At 32.1% G+C, this 21312-nt stretch overlaps 1 protein-coding gene across 1 annotated transcript; it reads right to left on the bottom strand.

Annotated features, from left to right (window-relative positions):
* Positions 1 to 6069: 6069 nt before the first annotated feature.
* LOC110626753 (protein NLP6) lies at positions 6070 to 10669 on the bottom strand. Its single transcript, XM_021772824.2, has 5 exons — positions 10159 to 10669; positions 9006 to 9577; positions 8765 to 8812; positions 7691 to 8633; positions 6070 to 7543 (listed from the first exon to the last, which is right to left on the bottom strand). The coding sequence occupies exons 1-5, from the start codon at positions 10649 to 10651 to the stop codon at positions 6396 to 6398; spliced, it is 3204 nt and encodes a 1067-aa protein (XP_021628516.1). The 5' UTR covers positions 10652 to 10669; the 3' UTR covers positions 6070 to 6395.
* Between the last annotated feature and the right edge of the window lie 10643 nt (positions 10670 to 21312).

Here is a 21312-nt window from a genome sequence, read left to right as displayed (position 1 = left end):
ATCATCCAACCATATGTATTTTTGAGTCTTATCCATCAGTTGCTGATAGGTGAATTCTGGGTTGTGATAAGGGAGTCCATGAATTTTATATTTCAAGTTCCTTTCTTTAAAGCATTGCAAGCTATTTCATGGTTCAATTATTCTGTCTGTATAGCTTCAGCATTGAAACATGAAATAAAACTCCTCAAAGACTCGCCCTCGCGTTGTGAGATTTTTCGTAGGTTTGAGGAGAGCTTTTTTTAAGGTATGCATGTGATAAGTTTTGACTTAAAAAATGCAGCAAGTTGAGTGAAATTATTAATCGAACCTGGACTCAAGTATTGGTATCATTTATAGGCCAAACCTGTTAAAGTTTATGGAAACGCTTGGCATAGTACAAAGTCATTGACATCCAGAAGTTGTCTTATAGTCCTGAAAATAGCCAGATGGCTCCTAGGGTCTGCCATCCCATCATGCTTGCCCAAACTGGGTAGCTTGAACTTTGAAGGAAAGGTTTCTACCAATATTTCTTCTGATAGAGGTGAGGCATCATCCAGACCATAGTCTTCTTCCTACTCTTTCTAACTTCCAATCTATGTCCCTTGGGGCTTCATCCGATGATTCTTCATCCCCAACCTTTGTGTTTCCTTTAGATTGAGTATGAAGCATCTCTGTCCGAGTCTTTGGTGCTTCAAAGGAAGTTTCTTCCCTCACCTTGGAGGCCATGAAAGAGGCCTCCTCCCAAGCCTTATACTGCTCGAAAGTTGCCTTTAGTCTTTTGATATATCGCATCATCTACTCATTAATTAGGTTGTTAAGATCTACCTCAGCCACCATAGGAGGAGTATCTTGTCCACTTCCTAGAGTGGAAGAGATGATGGCTCCCCTATTGGCAGCAGATTTGGCTACTGCTCGTGAGTTTTCATCCTCTTAAAAATGAGTTTAAAGATATAAAATGGATCTAAATAAGGAAAAAAGAAAGATTAATAAGCCAAATTTATCCCAAATGAGTAAGAGAATTCAATGAGATCCCAACAATAGAACCAAATGCTATTATCGAAAATGAATCTTGTATAACCTGACAATCTGCAAAAGAAGAAGTGAGGTGGTTGGTGCCTAGTGGCAGCGACTTCGATACTCAAGTCAGTAATTTGCTTAATCGGGTGAGAGAAATGATAAGCTAAAGCAAGTAAAATATATACTAGAATAAGTACCTTGATTCCTTGGGCTACTTTGCTTTTATATTGTAATAAGATTGAGATAGTTAGCAATTTTCTCTGAGAATTTAGTTTACACCAATTAGTGGATAAGAGATCCTGCGACAATCGAGATTTTGTGGATTAGCTATGTAACGTCCTACAACGATAATAAGCTGCCCTGGAGACTACCAACTCTTCTGGGCGAGTCTTTGTTAAAGACCTTATAGGTTCGAGTACCTCAACTCTACGTCCTAAAAAAAACTAAGCATGGATGCTTGAATAGCCTCTCTTACAGGGATGTCATCACGTAGATCAATAAGAGATTGCCCCATGTAAATATATTTTAAATGAGTATTGAGTCATATCATTGAATATACATACAAATTTGAAGGAGTGAAGTCTTGATGATAAGAATCACATTACGGTCTCGACACGCTTAAAATTAATTTTTAGTGCCGTAGAGAAATATTTTATGCTATGAACAAATTTTAAATAAAATAAAATAATAACATAATAAAATCAAATCAAAATAATTAAATTAGAAAATTAAATTAAATTAAATTAACAAAATCTAAAATAAAAAATAAAAATAAAGTTAGGGGTATTTTGAGTTTTTTTATTTCTTTTCTAGGCCTTTCCAAAGGGACCAAAGGACCAATTGGGACTTGGAGCTAATGGATTCGGGCTAATTTTAAGTGGAGGCTGAATGGGCCTCTCTCGAAGGCCCATTCAAGCACCAAAGAAATAAAAACCCTAAATTTTTTTTTTTTTTTTTTGTTGGGCACTAGCCATGCTAAGTTTTTAGAGAGGATTTGCTTCTTCTTTTGTGCACACACCTACTTAAACATATTTTTCTCTCCAAAAATCCTAATCTGTAACTTTTTTTCTCTTTCAATTTTTTGTGGCAGTCAGCTCCTTACTTCCCAAAAGCTATAAAACTTCTCTTAATTGCTCTAAGAGAAATTAAAAAGTCTCCATCCTTCTCCTTCCAGCAACTGACCCTATTAGTTCTGCTGCTTCTTCTTTTTCTTTTTTATTTTCTTTAAAGGTAATCTACTGAAATAAAATTATTCCATAGTATGAGAATATTTTCTTTGCATGTTCTTGAATTTATTTGAGTGCGCTGGGCACCTCTCAAGTCGATTTTAATGTGAAATTTGAGACCAACACATATTCTATGCATGATTATATGAGCAATCAGAACTCTTTGAGTTCTCCATGCTGATTGGGAATGATTATCGATCTCTAAATTTTTTTTTTTTTATTCTTCATGAAATTCTCTTTAATTTTCATATGTTATTTGCATTTTTCTTATTTTTATTGAATTAGTTATGAATTTTTAAAATTACAATGACAAATATAGAATTTTAATCAATTACAATGCAATATTGGAAAATTCAGGGACCTATAACTTGATATTCAAATCACCAAATGGGGTGATTCTTGAGCCTAAAATCAATTTTGAGAAGTGTATTACAATGTTTATGTTTTGAGTGTTTTACATTTATGCCTCTAACATAGTGTTCACATATTCTGACCTATACTATAATGGCATTATTTCCCGTGCATGCTATATGTTTAGAACATCCCCATAAAATTTCATAATTTTTTTGAGTATGTTTACTATTTTTTTTTTCTGGTACCAAAATTATCAACAATTAGGTGAGAATTTTCAGTAAGTTCAATTTTTGTGTTTTGAGTTCTTAGCTATTTGTTTCTATTTTTTGTGTTTTGATCTTTGATTTTATACTATTAATTTGTATTTAAGTGTTAGAACATGTTGTAGATGGCAGCTAGTATTTCTCATTGTATCTCTCTATGGTTGGTCAAATTGTATCTCTCTAAGATTTGAAGAGATCTTGCTTCTCTTTTTGTGTTCTAAATTTAATTTTCTTAAGTTTCATATTTGAATGAATTATTTAATTGCTATAGATTTCTTTATTTTTATTATTTCTTACTTTATTTAGTTATCTCTTGCCATATTTTAATTTTTGTATGCCATATTTAAATTATTCTCTTTCCTTATTTCATTTTATTTCTTTCCATATATATGAATATTTTTTTCCTTACTATATTTGCGAATATTTCTTTTCTCCTTTCCACTTTTTTATGGCCTTTTGGCATTAATTCTTTCCTCCTCCCTCTTTATGTAGCTTAAGACTTTATTTGGTTTTGACTAATTCCTTTTTCCTTTCCTTTTTTTTTTCGATATGGTTTATTCTATGCACTTCACCTTATATACTTATAACTAGATTAGTAAATTAGGTAATTCACATGGCAATCTAAAAGCACCTTTGGCATGATAGGGACATGGTTATATATATTTAGGAGGTGATTTACACTTTGGCATGAAAAATGACTATGTAGTAATGAACTTAGGGTAAGATGACCATAAAATTGGACTTTAAAGATGCATACTTAGAAACTTAATGAGACCTCCTTTTCTATGTGCTAAATGTGAAGTTAGAAACCATGCATATTTAAGCTCCCCTCTTTGGTATAAATTGGTCAATAGCATAAAATATGATTAGAAACATAATTAATTGGGATAACTTGATAACTCCTCTACCTTAAGTTAATAGAAACTTGGCATGCTTATGCTAATTGATGCGCATGGAATGGATGCTCTGTAGGGCCAATGCATGTATAAGATTAGATTACACATTGCCTAAAATGAATTTCTCAATAAGGATTTAAAGACAAGATATAGGAATCAATGTAGAGGACTGGTACTAGTTCTCAGGTAAAGTCCAAGTGAGAAGGGTATCTAATATTTTTCCTCTCTCATACCCATTATCCTGAACCTAGACTATTAGGTTATAGATTAAGAATGATAGTGGATTCCTACTAAGAGTAGATTGCACAAACATCCTTCTGTTTATTCTCTGCTTTCATCAGGGTGGCAACTCCTTTCCTCCGCTCTTCACCGAGCACTAAAATATTTAGGTCTCATAGTAGTATTATAGAAAATCGAGACTCTAACCAGTTCTAGAGAATTTGTATGCCAACAATTAATTTGTATTTTTGTATTAGAACAGGAGTTAGATGGAGGTTAGAGTTCCCTTTCCAACCCTTGTTGGCCGAATATCGCCTTCCAAAATATGAACATGACTTTTAGTTTCCTTTTTTAGTTTAGCATTCTTTTTTAATCTAAATTAATTTAATTTTTAGTTATTTTCTTTCTATTTTGTTTATTTCTATTATGATAAATTTTATTTTGACAATTAAGTACATAAAAATGGAAAGACGTCCACTTTTAGCTGAAAATCTTTTCATGATCAATGCCCCTTCCTCCTCTTTACATGAATTGCATTTCTTTAGATGGTAAATAGGCTAGTCCTAGAGTTCATGATGGAGACCAATTTCCTTTGGAGGCCTAAAGAGTAAAGTTAAAGGCCCTTTACAAGAGTGATGGACCCTTTGACATTGTAATAGGAATATAATTATTTTTTTATTTTATTTAATGATTTTGAAGGTTGTATTTAATCATTTTCTTTACCCCTCTTTCTTTAGGACTATGGGATGTAATAGAGATTCTCTCTCCCCTCTCCTTGAGGAGGTACTAATTCCACTTGAGCTAGTACACAATCGCTCTACATCACAACTAACAGGTTTTGTACCTTAGAGTACATAAAAGGGCTCTTTGATGGTTATTTACATCTTTGTCTTTCATCTGGTTAGCAATGGCAGGCCTATCAACTATGGGTCCTAGCCATAGCAAGAACCATCTACGGACCTAAGATGAAGCATAAGGATGAACCCATGTAAGCCCTAAAAACGTGTGGCTCTAATACCTTGTGTGCATGTTATGTGTTGATCATCTACTCTACGTGTTAGATGTATAAGACCAAAGAAAGATGAAATGAACTTGAGCACAAAAGCTAGATGCCAAAGCCATATAACGTATGGTAAGAAAGGCCTAAGTCAATTGCATCTCCTATGCATTCGACTTTCAAGACAGATAGTCATTGTTTACTGAGTGGAGAGAAACCATAATAATCCCCTGTTAATACAATCACAGAGTACCATGAGTCATAGGAATATAAAGAGCTTATTAGAAATATATAACCTTTTATATGTGAATGTTGGACAATAAGGAATGCACTTACAATTTTCTAGTTTCCTTGATCCTACCACTTCTAGTTTGCGTAGTTCCGTATACTGCTACTTTATTTGTTCTTCACTGTCCCAATTTACCTTTTCACTTTATCATTCCTCCACAAAATTTTAACAAATGAGATCTTTTTGTTTCTTAACTCCTTTGTCTCCCTTGCTAGATTTTCATAGGCTATTCTTTGTATGTTGGATATGGTTGTATGTTAACTAATTCATTTGGAATAATGTGAGAGATCTTATCTACATCTTTTTCATGTGAAAACTATAATTGTCAACTCTAAATCATGGATGGAATAATTTCTTGTATGTCTTACAGATATTTTAGCTTAAGAACTTAATTATTACACAAATATTAAATATAAAGGGGATCATGGATGTGTTTCTCTTAATAATTAACTATATATCTATCTATACATCACATCTCCAGAATTTAAGAACTTAATTATTATACAAACATTAAACAGAGACTAATATGTGGATCATGCTAAATGCCGAAAACCTAATAATGATTTAACTCTTTTTTTCTTCTTTTGCTTGTAAAGTCCAATGTTGAGAGACATCCTCTGTTTATCAATAAAATTGTACGTAAATAACAAGGAAGAGAGGATTCATCTACTCGTAATATTTTTGTTAAACTGGATTCCCTCTACCATTGTTTTATTAAAAAAATAATGAACAATTTTTCTCCTCTTTTCTCTCCTCTATTAGTTATCTAAACAAGAAAGTTTAAAGAAATTGAAATTCTTTTCATTTCTTTTCTCTCCAATTCCCTCAATCCAAACAAAGCATAAAGCAGTGATTCATTACCAACGAGGGTAGGGCGAACATTTGCAATTGCCTTCCAGAGTAGCTTCTAAATCTCGGCACAAAGATCAGACGCTTTCGAGTCTCATGCTAGTGTATGGTGAAAACTTCGTACATGTCGACTAGAAAGGAATCAACCAGTCACTCTGACAATATAGAGACGAGGGGATTTCTACAATTCCATGGAAAAAATTTTTACAATTCAAGCAAATTCTTTTTAACCAAAATCTATCTCCATTTCCCTGGATCCTATGACTCTAAAAGTGGTGCTCTAAACCTCCCATATATACAACCTAGTCATAACTCTCCATTGCTCTCACAGGAGCTTCCAAGATTGGTATTCACATCATGAACTGACAATCTGATTATACTGCTGCCTGATGATCTTGAAATATCAATACACTCCTGCAAGTCTGCATCGCAGGCTATCAAAACCCACTCATGATCATCATCCAGGTACTTTATATCAAAAGTACCCACCTCCAACTTCAGCCTCTTGGCCACTTCTTCCTTCAACTCCACAATCCCAGAACTAAGAGAAATACGGAACCTTATTATATCTTCTCTATATGCTGCCTTTATTGTTATAGTCATCATTTCTTGCCTAGTTGTTCCCTGTGTCATTGCATGTTCTAGAGCAGCCACGGCTTCTGTGGTAGGGAAATCTGGACCCGGATAATTTGTCCAACTAGATTCTGGAACCCGCTCTTCTAAAATTGTGTCTGCTACCGAAGGACAAAGATTTCTAAGATCTTTTGAACTTCCAGCATCCTTGATTAGCATCTCTCCTAATGGTGCCTGAGCTTCTGTTGCAACTAGCGCGTCAGGTACTGAGTATGCCGCTGACAGATTCAATTTTCCTTTTGTTTGAAATGCCAATTCAGGAGTATTACCTGCATTCTTGCATTTTTCATGGACAGGAGAAACAGGTGAATCATTTGCAGGTGCACTGTCATTTGCTGGGCTTCCTTGGCATGAACCATGAGAGGTTGGAGTCCCAGTACTCTCTTCCCCAGAGGCATTTCCTGCTTTGAATCTGTCTGAGACTAGTCCTATTTTTGGCGAAAAGCCATTTTGCAGGACTGCTTCCTCACGACTTAATATTCTACCTCCAAGCAATTGAGCTTCACCTCCACCCTGTCCATCATTTCCTGCTGCATTGCAGATTGGGGATCCATTCTTTTCATCAATAGGTTCAAGGGACTTTGAGTTCAATGAGTTTTGTTGATTGCATCCATTCAGATTGGAAGGCCAAGAAATAGAACCAACAGTAACAGGAAGTGGACTTGTAAGGGGAGTTAAATCAAATGCTCCTTCAGCACCTTGGACAGATTCAATCACTCGCTTTAACTTGGAGAGAGATCGGTTAACCTTGTTTATTTTGCGAGACGGCCAACGGGATATCCCATGTTGCCTGCAGATCCGCTTCATTGTAGTAGGGCAAACTGTAAAGAATAAAAAAGAATTTCTCTAAGATGAATCAATTTCATACACTACATCAAACAATAACCAGCTTTCATATGTAAAGAATTAAACATCTTTAAAATGACAAGCAAAATTGCAAGCAATGATATATAAGTGTATAAGCATACCACCGAGACTCTTTGCAGCATCTTTAAGACTCCCAGCAAAATATTGTTGCAGAACCTCTAAACTAATTGACTTCTCAGTTTTTCCACGTTTCCTCTCAGATGGCTTTTTGTTCCCTTTATTCTCTGGAAGAGAAGTAGGAAAATGGCTTCCCTCTGCTTGACTGATGTTGCCTCCATTATCTACAGCATCCAAATTCACCATCAAGTGATGCTTTAATGGATCAAGCTGAGCTGTCTTTCCTTCCTTTGGTGATGTGTTAAGATTTGGGGGAGACTTTGGAGACTGGGGTATTCGAATGCATTCAAGCCTCAAATCAAGTCTCCCACTCATAGAAGTTTGAATGATCTCAACAAATCCTTCCTCTTCTTCAAGGTCCATTCCAGAAGCAACCTTAAGACTCTGAAAATGCTGCTTCATTGTTGCTACTAGGGAGCCTAGCAAAGCATTCTGTTCATAATTGTCTGAGATGCTAAGGGGCCAAAAAAATTCAAGAACATAATTATCATTTCCAGTATAACTGCTGCGCAAGCAGATTGCAAAAGAGCCACTCAATCCAAACATGCGTGCATAGTGAACTAAGGGGTACTCAGTCTTGCAGAATTGGGTAATGTCTGGGCAGAAGCATGCATTGTGAGACAAAAACGCCCTCCCTGCAACACCTTGACCCTTCTGTAAGTGATGCTCAAGACATGCCTCCCGAAAACCCCACATGTGAGGATCCACAACATAGAATGCCACGTCAGTCGTGGACATGCAGACCTGGCCATTGCAACTGCCATCAAAGCTAGTGCAACTCTTCTTTAAACCACCATCGAAGGCTAGAACACTTCGATGCATGCACGGAACCCAAGTCTGAGCCAAAGCTAATTTGTGAGTTTCACAAACCACTGTCAATATTTCCAATATTTCAGCCAATGCATTTCTACGACCTTCATTGCAAATCTGGTTTAAAAGCAGTGCCAAGTATACCTCTGTGAGAACAAGGGGAAAGAAATGAAAGAAGAATACAGCATTTATCTTTCAGGTTTACAAATCATTTCAGATTTGTCATACATTATATTGTCAGAGCTCACCTGGGTACTCGGGTGATCCAATATTTCTGAACTTCTTAAATTTACTGCCTGCAGAACAACTGAAATTATGTGAGTAAGGAACCCAATACATCTGAAGCATACATAAAATTATCACGATACACACTCTAATACGGCTATGATGTTTCCAAAAAAAAATCCCCACGCTAAACAGATTTTCTTACCTCAGTCATAAGCATAAAGTATGAAATTTAATAAACATACAAGGGAGAAGAAACCCAACCTCAAGTGCCTTGCAAACTTTATTAACTTCAGGTCCATAGTTAATCTTCTGCGAAGTCATTATGAGCTCAAGCACTCCAACACAGGACTGCCCAAATGGTTCAAATACTGGCAACGCCAAGGTTCCCTGAACATTGTAATGTAAAGCATGATCACGCCGGGAATACTCCTTGCTTGAGTAATACTGGACATTAGGTGTCCATTCGGGCAATTTTTGCCGGAAAACACGACCAGGAAGGCCAAGTTCACCTTCACAATCTCCATCCACAGAGAACATATACATCAAAGAGACCATCCTATACTGATGAAGTCCGTTGCTATGAGGATCAATTACAAAGGGTTGCCCTGAAGTTGTCAGTACATACCGACCCCCATTCTTCGTAGGTGCCCAAACCTGAGCCAGAACATGTTGTTCAGTTGATTCTTTGAACTTTCGAAGCGCCAGAGTCATCCTCTCTTTGATTACACAATATCCATCTGGGTTGTCAAAAGGCATTAATCCCAGAAGAGGAGAAGGAAATTTCCTTTTATCATCATTTTCTGTATGGTTTTCAGCAACTGAATTGGGGGCACCTGCATTAAGTAAAAATCTCAAGTCAAAAACAAAAGCCTAAACTTCCAATGGCGTTCGGTTAAATACAATGGCAAAAAGAAACTGCAAGATACTAAAGATACGGTTAACTGCAGGAAGAGAAAGACCAGGTTGCTTAAATTTACAAAATTCCGTTTCTCACTTCCAAACTCCGAATAACAACATATATGACTACAAAAAAGTAAGAGACTATTGCAAAGGAAATAGAATCTGCATACAGAATACTAAGCCGGGCAAGAAAACCAATCAATATGAGGGACAATCATTTTTCGATTTCTTCTTACTCAACGGCTCGTCTAATCTACCTAAACAAGTAGATACTGCAATTCATAATTCCAGTTTCATTGTTTCATGCCGGGCTTTAAAGAGAGATTAACAAAAATTATATATATTATTCTTTTTTCATAACAGAAGCAAAGTTTAGAACAAGAACGTCCCAATTTAACACACTTATCAAATTGGAATACCCAATAAGCAAACTAATCTCAAGCTCCGATTAATCCCAAAAAGCACCACCAAAGAAAATAATAAGAGCAATGAAGAAAATGAAGAGGTGACTGACATGCGAGAAAAATAGGATAATCAGAGAAGCGAAGAGGGGGAGTGGTAGCGTGAGAAGCGGAAGAAACAGGAAGAAGCCTGTCATCGTCCGCGTCAGAAAAAGCCCACAGAGGAGAGCACGGCTGGTCAGAGGAGGAAAGCAGAAGAGGAGACAAAGGATTGGAAAGATAGGAGATCTGATCCAAAGGCCAGGAAGTGTCGAGATCAAGATCCAAGTCCATGAGCGTCTCTCCCTTGTCTCCTCCAACAGTCTGATTTTCCTTTGACTTATCGTCCTCTTGTTCGGGCATTTCGTCGACAAATGAGAAGACGGCAGTGGCTGTTGGCGGTGAAGAAGACGAAGAAGAAGAAATAGATTTTCCCGAAAAACTCTTGTCTCCGAGTATCCGTATGTGTGAGGAACGGATATGGATGATGATGTACAGACAAGAAGAGAGAGAGAAGGGGGTAAATTTATGTGGCTTTGGTGGGTAATTTGCAGTGTGTGATTCCATCTTGCCATGGATTCCTATAGTTGTACTAGTTGCAAGAACGCTTACAAAATATAATATTGAGTATTTATTCTCTATTGCCACGACTATAGTTCTTTGGTAAACACTACTTTTTTTTTTTTGAAAAAAATCACTACTTTATATATATACACATAAATTACTTAATATAATAAATTAAAGCTTCAAAAAATAATATATTAAATTAAATATTTATATTTAATTGCATACATTTATAAATTTAAATGATGTATAAATTTTAATATAAATATTTTAATTTAACAATCAGTAAATTTATTTTTATATAAAATCAAATGTGTATTTTATTTTAATAAAAATTAAAAAATAAAATGTGAGATCTCTTGTATTTATTTAGATACACTTAATATTAAATTATGTTTGTGAATAAATCAAATGTGTATTAAAATATTATTCGTGTATTCTATAAAAAATATATTTTAAAAAATATTTTTATATTTTTAACGTTTAAAATATTAAAAAAATCTCAGCTCAAATGAGATATACTAAAAAAATTTAATAAAAAAAATATTTTTAACAAACAAATAAACTTTATACTATATTGTTCTTTTTCATAAGTTTATTGTTTATGTAGTTCACAAAAGAAATTACATCATTAAGCATCAATGAAGTACAAAGTTCATTGTTAGTAGATTTGAAATTTTAAACAGAAAATAATCAATGATCCGTATTATATTTTTAACTATTAAAAAGCTTATATATTATACAATACGTAACAAAATCCCACAAAACAAAGAAAATAACTTTAAATTTAGAGAGAAAATGATTTAATATTAATAAGAGAAATCAAATCTATTAAAAACATATTTAATATTCATTTAAAAAAATTATAATAAAATTTAAAAAGAACTGAAACCACCAATGAGTTTTGATGAAAAATTTGTTGTGAACTGCACTTAAAATAATTTTTAAAAAAATAGTTAAAATAGGGTAAATAGTCAATAATTTAATAATTAATATTTTAAATGGTTGATAAATTATTAATAATTTATTTTATTAATTATTTTTTTATAATTCTATAGAATTTTGTGATGATTTTTTAATTTTATTTGTAGTCCGCTAAAATAAATATTTTAAAAGAAAAAAATAGAAAATACTAAAGAAAATGCAGAATATCTGTTTAAAATTCTAAAACAGCTACTTATGATATTACAAAGTCATGTATTATTTAATTTCTATAATTTATATTAAAAAAATTACTACTCCGTTTTATAATTTTTTATTACTTTTTTAATTATATCTATTTATATTAAATTTTTATTAAAAATTAAGAGAGATTTTTTAAAAATAAAATAAAATAAAATAGAATTATACTTTTTCTATCTCATCATTTTTATTTATTTTATTTTTTATATATATTAATAAAGATAAGTTTTTATTTTTTAATTATTATCTTAAAAATATTAAATTTTATTAAATATTAAAAAATATTTTAAAATATTTTTTAAAAATAAAATAAAATAAAATTATAATAGTTAATTTATATATTATAATAGTGTAAAAAAATGTATGATAATTTTAAAATAATTAAAAAAATAAAAACAAATAAAAATTATAAAATAGATTGAGTAATAATCTATTTATATATTATTATAGTGTAAAAAAATTCAGAATAATTAAAAATGAAAAGATAATAATTTCAAAAATTAAGAAAATTATGAAATTAAATGCAACTTTTATATAACCTTGAGGTGTGCACTATTTTTTTTTAATATGGTTTTCAAATTGATTAAAGAAATGATGAATATAATATAACATAATGTAATTTTTTTTATTCTTCATTATGGTAGGATAATAAGCAGATTTCACATGAAGAAAGTAAAAGATTTATTTTGGGGAGAAAAAGCGCAATGGAAGAATTCATTATTAAAGTACAATTAACATGATGTATTTAGAATAGAAATGAGTGGAAATGTTCTAAAAGGATATTTAATGTCCAAAAAAAAAATTGTAAGAATTATTAATGACAGAAAAAAAAATTAATAAAACAAGGAGAGCTACTTTGTTGGACCAATCAAAATGCACGTAGAACATCACTCTCGATACGCCGCACATAGGGAACCAATGTGTCACAAATGGTCCATTGGTCCCGAACAACTGTAACCTTCAAATTTTTGTTGATAAGAATAAAATCATATCGCAATTCGAAAAAAAAAAATGATGAATGCCTGCAAGTGGGGTTCACATACGAAGCTTCTTGATAGCCGTGAGAAAACTTCAAACAATAATTTTATTTGGGTTTTATATTGATTATTATTATTTTAATAAATTTTAATTATTGATTTGATTGTCTGCGACTCCTCGCCACGATCATGGCATCACTTGTAATTTCAAGAGCCTATTTAGCATTTAGGTTGTTTGATAGAAAAGCGATTTTTATAAATAAATAAATAAATAAATATATATATATATATATATATATATATATATATATATATTCCATTCATATACTGTTGAAGTATTATATTTAAACTGACATGTTATGTTTGGTTTTTCCATGACCCTTAGGTCTGGTGCCCTACTTACTATCTCTCTATGTGATATGAGATTTATTTCAAATTGTTTTTTGCACCGGGAAAGGGAACAGTATTTAAGGATTTTTGAAAAGGATATGTTTTGGGTATGCCAACTGAACCCGTTTTAAGCCAAGGTTTAGGCGTCATAGGGTAGAACAGGCAGTGACCGCAACATAATTCAAGATCTTTAAAAATGGATCCTTTTCTGTGTAAATCGGCTAGTACAGTAAAATCAGATGATTCAGAGTCGTCAGAAATTAAAAAAATAATAAACAAAAATGAATTAATATTGGAAGATTTTGTAAAAGCAATAGATGAATGGGAAATTCCTAAAGTAGATAAAGAACAGATTTATAAAATTCCAAAGTTTAATGTTTTTAAAACAGATTATGTAATAAAAACAGAGGAAAGAGATTTTCAATTAAGTAAACCCTTTGAGAAAATAACTCTTTTATCACCAAGAACATTAAATCATCATAGAAGTAAAAAATATAAATATATTCATATAGGATTAATTCAAGTAGGCATAAAACCTCTGACTAGAGAAGGATTAAATACTAGTATTTTGGCTGTAGTCAGGGATGCTAGATTTTTAAATTTTCAGGATTCTTTGCTAGGATCTGTAGAAACTAGTCTAAGCGAAGGACCCATATCTTTTGAAGTTTATCCAGATATGACTATTTCACTAAATGATTTAAATATTCTAGAAAGCATAGTTTTAGAAATAAAAACCCATAATTATAAAATGAAACAAGGCTCTATTCCTATAGCATTAATATATAAAATTCATTACAAAGCTATAAACTCGGCTTTTGCGACTAAATATAAATTACAACCTAAATTAGGGGAAACGAGATTTTTACAGACAGATCTAACTAAAACAAATACGGTAATTCCTAAAACGATTCAATGGAAAGATATAACCTTGCCAGATGAATGGATATTAGAAGGTATAGTTCCTCCACCAGAACCAGAAAAGGTAAAGCCAAATACAAGTTTAAGTAAAATTGAGCAGTTTGAAGATGGTAAAGTATAATTAAAATTTAACAGAAGCATGAGCAGTAGATATACAGGATCTTCATCCTCAGTAATAACAGATGATATAGGAAGAGTATCAAATATACCATCAGTAATATATGCAACATATAAAGAAGATGAACCTAAACCAGTAATGCAAACTATAGTACAACATAGGCATTCCATATCAGAAATTCCAAATAGACATCTTAAAATGAAAGGGGTAGATTATAGTTCTTCAGTTCCTCGAGCAGTTTATAATCCAGTAGAAAATTATCTAAATCAACAGGCCGAAATGGCACCATCATCACCCGAATCACCTTCAGTATCTGCCATAACAGAAAACATAAATAATATAAACAGAGAATTAAATGCCCTTAGTAAAGAAAAACTTGAAAAGAAATTTCTAAAAGAAATAACAAGGACAAAAAACTTATATAAGTTAAATAAGATTATTAAAAAACATAAGTTTGAAGATCTAAAAGAAGAATATCTAAATTATAATAGCCAAAATGAAGAACAAATAGGATTTTTTGATTGGTTTAAACTATGCAAAAAGAAAAGTATTAATCCAATAACTATAAGGGATAAAAGGCCAGAGTGGATAGTAAATGACAAAGTTGTACAGAGTGATTTTCCACCTAAAACAATTAGTAAAATAAAACATGGAGAAAATGAAATAGTTTGTGCGCCATATAAAATAGCTAAAGAAAATGATGCAGAAAAGAAAATAATAGAACAAAATAACTTTAGTAATGCAAGTTTAATATGTTTAGGAACTCAGTTAAAAAAGATAGAGAAAATTTTAAAAGATAAGGATGAAGAGGTAGAAGAGAAAAAAGAAATAAAACCTCATGTTTAAACCCTACCAAATATCTAGTTCAAGCCAGAAGGAATTAAAAGCAAATAAAAATGAATTTTTGCAAAGTCTAAAAGACCAGTTAAGTAAGATAGAGGTCTCAGAATCTAGTAGAAATATAATCCCAGAAACTCCACAGTCTGGAAATATAAATGCATTAAATGAAGAATCCGAGTCTGAGCAAAGTCAGCCAGATTCAGAAGATATAAAACAATTTGAAATAAATCCCATATCACATAGAGAGATAGTAAGTAGGGCACCAGACCTAAGGGTCATGGAAAAACCAAACATAACATCTCAGTTTAAATATAATGCTTCAACAGTATATGAATGGAATATAGATGGACTATCTGAATATAATATTTTAAGCCTATTACAATAAATGACAATGGCAGCTAATGCGTATAAAACCCAGTCTTTTGCCTCAGATAGAGCAATAGCAGAAATAATTATAGCAGGTTTCACAGGACAACTAAAAGGATGGTGGGATTACCATCTAACAGATATGCAGCAATTAGAAATATTAAATTCAGTTCAGGTAAATAGTGATGGAGAACCCATATATAATGAATCTGGAGAAACTATCCAAGATGCAGTATCAACTCTAATCTTAACAATTTATTTACATTTTATAGGAGACCCTTCTCTCTTAAAAGATAAAAATGCAGAACTTCTAAGCAATTTAAAATGTAAAAAATTAAGTGATTTCCAAAATTATAAAACTACGTTTCTAACCAGATTAATGTTAAGAGAAGATTCAAACCAAGATTTTTGGAAAGAAAAATTCTTAGCAGGACTCCCTTATTTCTTAGGAGAGAAAGTCAGAAATAATATAAAACAGCATTTTGGTAACCCGATACCATATAAAAGACTAACATATGGACAATTAGTAAGCATAATTCAGAAGGAAGGATTGCAGATATGTCAAGATCTAAGACTACAAAAGACTTTAAAATATGAAATGCATAAAACTAAACAAGAATTAGGATCTTTTTGTAAACAATTTGATTATGGTATAATGCAAGATAAAAGTTGCAATGGGCAATGCTCTAGAATTAAGCCAAGGAAATATTATAAAAAAGATAGGTATTATAAAAAGAGATATGTAGCAAAACCTAATAGGGAAGAATATTATAAAAGAAAAAATGTTAAAACTCATAAGAAATATGAAAGAAAGAAGCCAGAAGAAAGAAACCAAAATAAAAGGTCTTTTAAAGATTTAACATGTTATAATTGTGGTAAAAGGGGACATACATCTAAGTTTTGTAGATTTAATAAAAGATTAAATGAGTTAGGATTAGATGAAGAAATAACAAATAAAATCCAAGAAATATGTTTAAGCTCAGAAACCTCAGAAACAGATATAACTGAAAGTGAAAATCAAATAGATGAGTTAGTCACTAGCTCATCCGAACAATCAATAAATGTTTTAACTAAAGAACAAGATTCATTATTAAATTTAATAAATGGAATTGAAGACAATAAAACCAAAGAAAAAATTCTTAAAAGACTAATAAAAAGCTTTGATGAATCAGAAGAAATAAAAAATACTATGCCAAAAATAGAAAAACAAACATATGACTTAACCAAAATATTGAGTAAAAATAAAGAACCTAAAGAGAAAATAACCGTAGGGGAATTACAAAGGGAAATTAAAATAATAAAAGCTGAAGTAAAGGAGCTAAAACAACAACTTCAGACAGATTCGAGAAGGATAAAAGCTTTAGAAAGTCAACTAATCTCTGAACCATCTTCCTCTTCAGAAGAAGAAGAAGAAGAAGAAGCTAATAAAATGGATCAATCAGAAAATAGAGAAGTAGATAATAATTTTATACTATTATTACAAGAAATAACTTCCAGAAAATATTTAGTAAAATTAACAATAAAATTTTCAGAAGAGTTTAAATTAAACACTATAGCATTATTTGATACAGGAGCAGATTTAAATTGTATAAAGTCAAGTTTGGTACCTAAAAAATTTTGGCAAGAAACAAAAGAAAAATTAAAAACTGCAAATAAAACCAGTCTGAATATATTAGGAAATAAAAGCAGAGGCATTAGTAATAGATCAAGACTTAGAAATAAAAACTATATTTTTATTATCACAACAAATAAGTCATATGGTGATATTAGGAACCCCTTTTATAAACCTAATAACACCTTATACAGTAAAAGAAGATTGCATAGAATTTAAAACAAGAAATAAAAAGGTGAAAATAGATTTTACAGAAAAACCTAAAAGAAAAAATTTAAATCTGATAAAAGCACATTCCATTAGGACAATGGAAATAAATTCAATAATAAAATCTAAAGAAGAAGATTTAAAGGATTTGAAAAATAATGTACAAGTGGTTAGGATTAAAAAGCAATTAGAAAGTGAAATTGTAAAAAAGAAAATAGAAAATCTAAAAAATGAAATGGAAGAAGAATTATGTGCAGATCATCCTAATACCTTTTGGAATAGGAAACAACATATAGTAGATCTGCCATATGAGGAAGGATTCGAAGAAAAATCAATATCAACTAAAGCCAGACCAATTCAAATGTCACCAGAATTATTAGAACATTGTAAAAAAGAAATTAAGGAATTAGAAGATAAAAGGTTAATAAGTAAATCAAGAAGTCCTTGGTCATGCGCAGCTTTCTATGTAAACAAGAGTGCAGAAATAGAAAGAGGTACACCAAGATTAGTTATAAATTATAAACCTTTAAACACAGCATTAAAATGGATTAGGTATCATATACCTAATAAGAAAGACCTCTTAAACAGACTATATAATGCAAATATTTTTAGTAAATTTGACATGAAATCAGGGTATTGGCAAATTCAAATCCATCCGAAAGATAGATATAAGACGGCATTTACCGTTCCTTTTGGACAGTATGAGTGGAACGTAATGCCTTTTGGATTAAAAAATGCACCCTCAGAATTCCAGAGAATAATGAATGATATTTTTAACCCATATTCAAAATTTTGCATTGTCTACATAGATGATGTGCTCATATTTAGTAAGAATATTGAAGAACACTTTAAACATTTAAAAACATTCTGTGGAATAATAAAAAGAAATGGATTAGCCTTGAGTAAAACCAAAATGAACTTGTTTCAAACTAAAGTAAGATTTTTAGGCCATTATATAGAACAAGGTAAAATCCAACCTATTGAAAGAACAATGGTATTTGGAGATAAATTTCCAGATGAAATAATAAATAAAACTCAATTACAGAGGTTTTTAGGATGTTTAAATTATGTTATAGATTTTTACCCAAACTTAAACAGAATGATAAAACCCCTTCATGACAGACTAAAGAAAAATGCAAAACCCTGGACTCAAGAACATACAAACATTATAAGGCACATAAAATCCCTAATAAAAGAAATTCCATGTTTGTATCTTCCTAACCCTGAAGCCTTTAAAATTGTGGAAACAGACGCTTCGAACATAGGATATGGAGGAATTCTAAAACAAAGGATAGATGGTAAAGAAACAATAATCCAGTTTACTTCGGGACACTGGAACTCTACCCAAATGAATTACTCTACCATTAAAAAAGAAATATTAAGTATTGTGATTTGCATAAATAAATTTCAATCTGATCTTTTAAATCAAAAATTTTTGGTCAGAATTGATTGTAAAGCTGCGAAAGATGTTTTAAAAAAGGATGTTAAAAATCTGGCATCAAAACAAATTTTTGCCAGATGGCAAGCTTTATTAAGTATTTTTGATTTCGATATTGAATTTATAAAAGGTAGTAAAAATAATATTCCGAATTTTCTAACCCGGGAATTTTTACAGCAAAATGGGTCGAAAGAAGAGCAAAAATAAAGATAAGGAGAGAAGCCCAAGCCCAACTCCAAGTTCAAGCCCAACTCCTAAAGCCTTGTCTGAACATTCAGATGAGATTTGTAAAACCATGGTTAAAACCACAGAAGCCTCTCTAAAACCTCAATCATCCGATGAAACCCATAAAGACATTAAAAAATGGGTCGAAGAACTCAGCTAGTCTCCAGAAGTGATTAGAGCCCTTCAGAGTATGGCTTCAAGTATGGCCTCCTCTTCAGGAGAAACAGGTATGACTCCTAAAACCAAAGCGATCGTGCCCGCTCATGGTACGACTAGTCTGTCTCAAACGGTAGACAGTAAAGACTTATCAAATCCGTTGAAGGCTGTGGGTTTGCCAAAAATCCAACCATCTCATGGATTTTATAAATGGTATTTAAAACCAGCTTCTGAATTTGAAATCGAAGTTGAATATGGATTTAATAATATAAACCCATGGGAAGTGATTAGAAAATATTATCCTGAGAACTGGTGGTTTACTCCAAAGAATATTTTAAAACCTCAGGATTATTATCAAAGTATTTTAGAAGAAACTGGAGCTGTTAAAATCAAGCATAATTTTGATAAAACCTATAAGGACGTAGTAGCCTATTCTTCCATTCAAATAAAAAGCATTATGCATCCTAAAGATTGGCCTGCACCAAATTTGTATACTGAAATAGCGTTTAAAAAATTAAAAAAGTATTGTTCCTCATATAACTATTTTGATTATATTGATGCATGGACCAATGTTTTCAGCATTCAAAACCCTACAACAACCCATTCGTGGTTGATTTATTTTGATATACAAGCTATAAAAACTGTCACCAAATTTCCAAATTGGTTTTTTGTATGGTGGCAATCCAGGGGCATTACTGAAGATATTTTATCACAGGAATTGCTCCATATATATCAATACTTTAAAACCAATTATAAACCTCCTCAGCAAGAAAAATATATACCACCGTTGATGTATTTTTGTTTAAACTTTTTTCTACCTTGGGTATATCAATGGTATTTTGAATTTCAGTATGTTACAGACCTAAAAGTCCCTGTTATTGTAAAACGACACAAGGTAAAATGGTGGGGTTCTTTCAGAAACCCAACCACGGAGGAGTCCGTAAAACAATGGGTTATTAAAAAGGCCCAAATTCCTGGAACTTCATATGCTGGTAAACTGACAATGCAAGAAGAGCCCATATTTGGAGCCCAAAAGGCTCAGTGTCAAGCAATGTTAGCTGCAGCTAAAACTCCCGAAGAATACAAGTTGATTTGTCAGAAAATGTTCAATCAGCTTAGCACGGGATCATCAGTAAAACTGGAAGACGAACAATCTTCCAAAGAAGAACCATCAGTAAAATCCTCTGGAAAGTCAAAGATAAAAAAGAAATCTGGCAGAAGAAAAACTAAAAAGCAGTCAAGTTCAGAGACGGAGTCGACAGCGTCATCAGAAACGTCATCCTCCAGTAAAACCTCTGTATCTTCACACTATGACAGTAATGAAGATGATTGCTATGGAGTTCTACCGCCAGTAAAAATCAAGAGCAAGACAGGAAAAGGAAAGAAGAAGACAAAAGTAAAAAAGGAGAAGAAAGAAAAAATAAAAAGAAAAAGCAAGAAAAAGAAGGACACCTCATCGTCCTCTTCAGAATCAGAATAAAATCAAATTTCGGTGGAAAAGAGTAAAAGACAAAGGAGTGGCAGACAGACTATTCATCAACAGTAAAAAGTGGCAGACAAGGTACTATTCATGAACAGTGCCAGCCGCGTGAGTAAACAGTAAAATTTCTCTATAAAAAGGGAGCCTCTCCCCTTGTGAAGGCACAACTTGTAACTCTTTCTCTCTTTCTCTCTATCTTCCATCTTCTCAAGTTCCTCTGTAAAAACTCTCTCAATTTCAGAAGTTTATAATTCTAAAATATAGTAAGTTTTTATTCTAGTCTTATAAATTGCTACTTTATAAGCCCGTGTTGACGGCACAGTTCTCTTCTCCCTCCACAATCTGACTTAACTCTGGGGATCCCAGGTTAAGGTTGCAGGAACCCAGACCTTAATATAAAATTGTGGTTAATTGTTGCTTAAGTATGCTCTGTGGTTGCGGCTTAGGCTGATTTTCCACATCAGAAATTTGTTTGGTAAAACTTAATTATTTTCACGGTATATAGGCTGGAATACCCGAGGTTGCGGGCTACTGGTCCAAAGGGTAGCAATTGCTACTGTACCACTGGTTTAACAAAGCCACGTACTGTTGAAATCTAAAACTGAATCATCAATTGGTAAACGATCCTTACATTATATATTATATATATATATATATAATATAATTTTAATTTTTAATTAAAATTTATTATTAATATTACTCAAATAAATTATAAATTATCACTATAAAATAAAATTACATGATAAAAATATATA

Source organism: Manihot esculenta, chromosome 1 (assembly GCF_001659605.2).
Source record: "Manihot esculenta cultivar AM560-2 chromosome 1, M.esculenta_v8, whole genome shotgun sequence".
Taxonomy (NCBI): Eukaryota; Viridiplantae; Streptophyta; class Magnoliopsida; order Malpighiales; family Euphorbiaceae; genus Manihot; species Manihot esculenta.
This window is presented reverse-complemented; position numbering and strand designations above follow the sequence as displayed.

Coding starts and splice junctions, on each gene's coding strand:
- LOC110626753 (XM_021772824.2), bottom strand. CDS start 10,651: ATGGAATCACACACTGCAAATTACCCACCAAAGCCACATAAATTTACC. Junction 8,813..9,005: donor AAGTTTGCAAGGCACTTGAG/GTTGGGTTTCTT, acceptor GTTGTTCTGCAG/GCAGTAAATTTAAGAAGTTC. Junction 7,544..7,690: donor TGCTGCAAAGAGTCTCGGTG/GTATGCTTATAC, acceptor TATTCTTTACAG/TTTGCCCTACTACAATGAAG.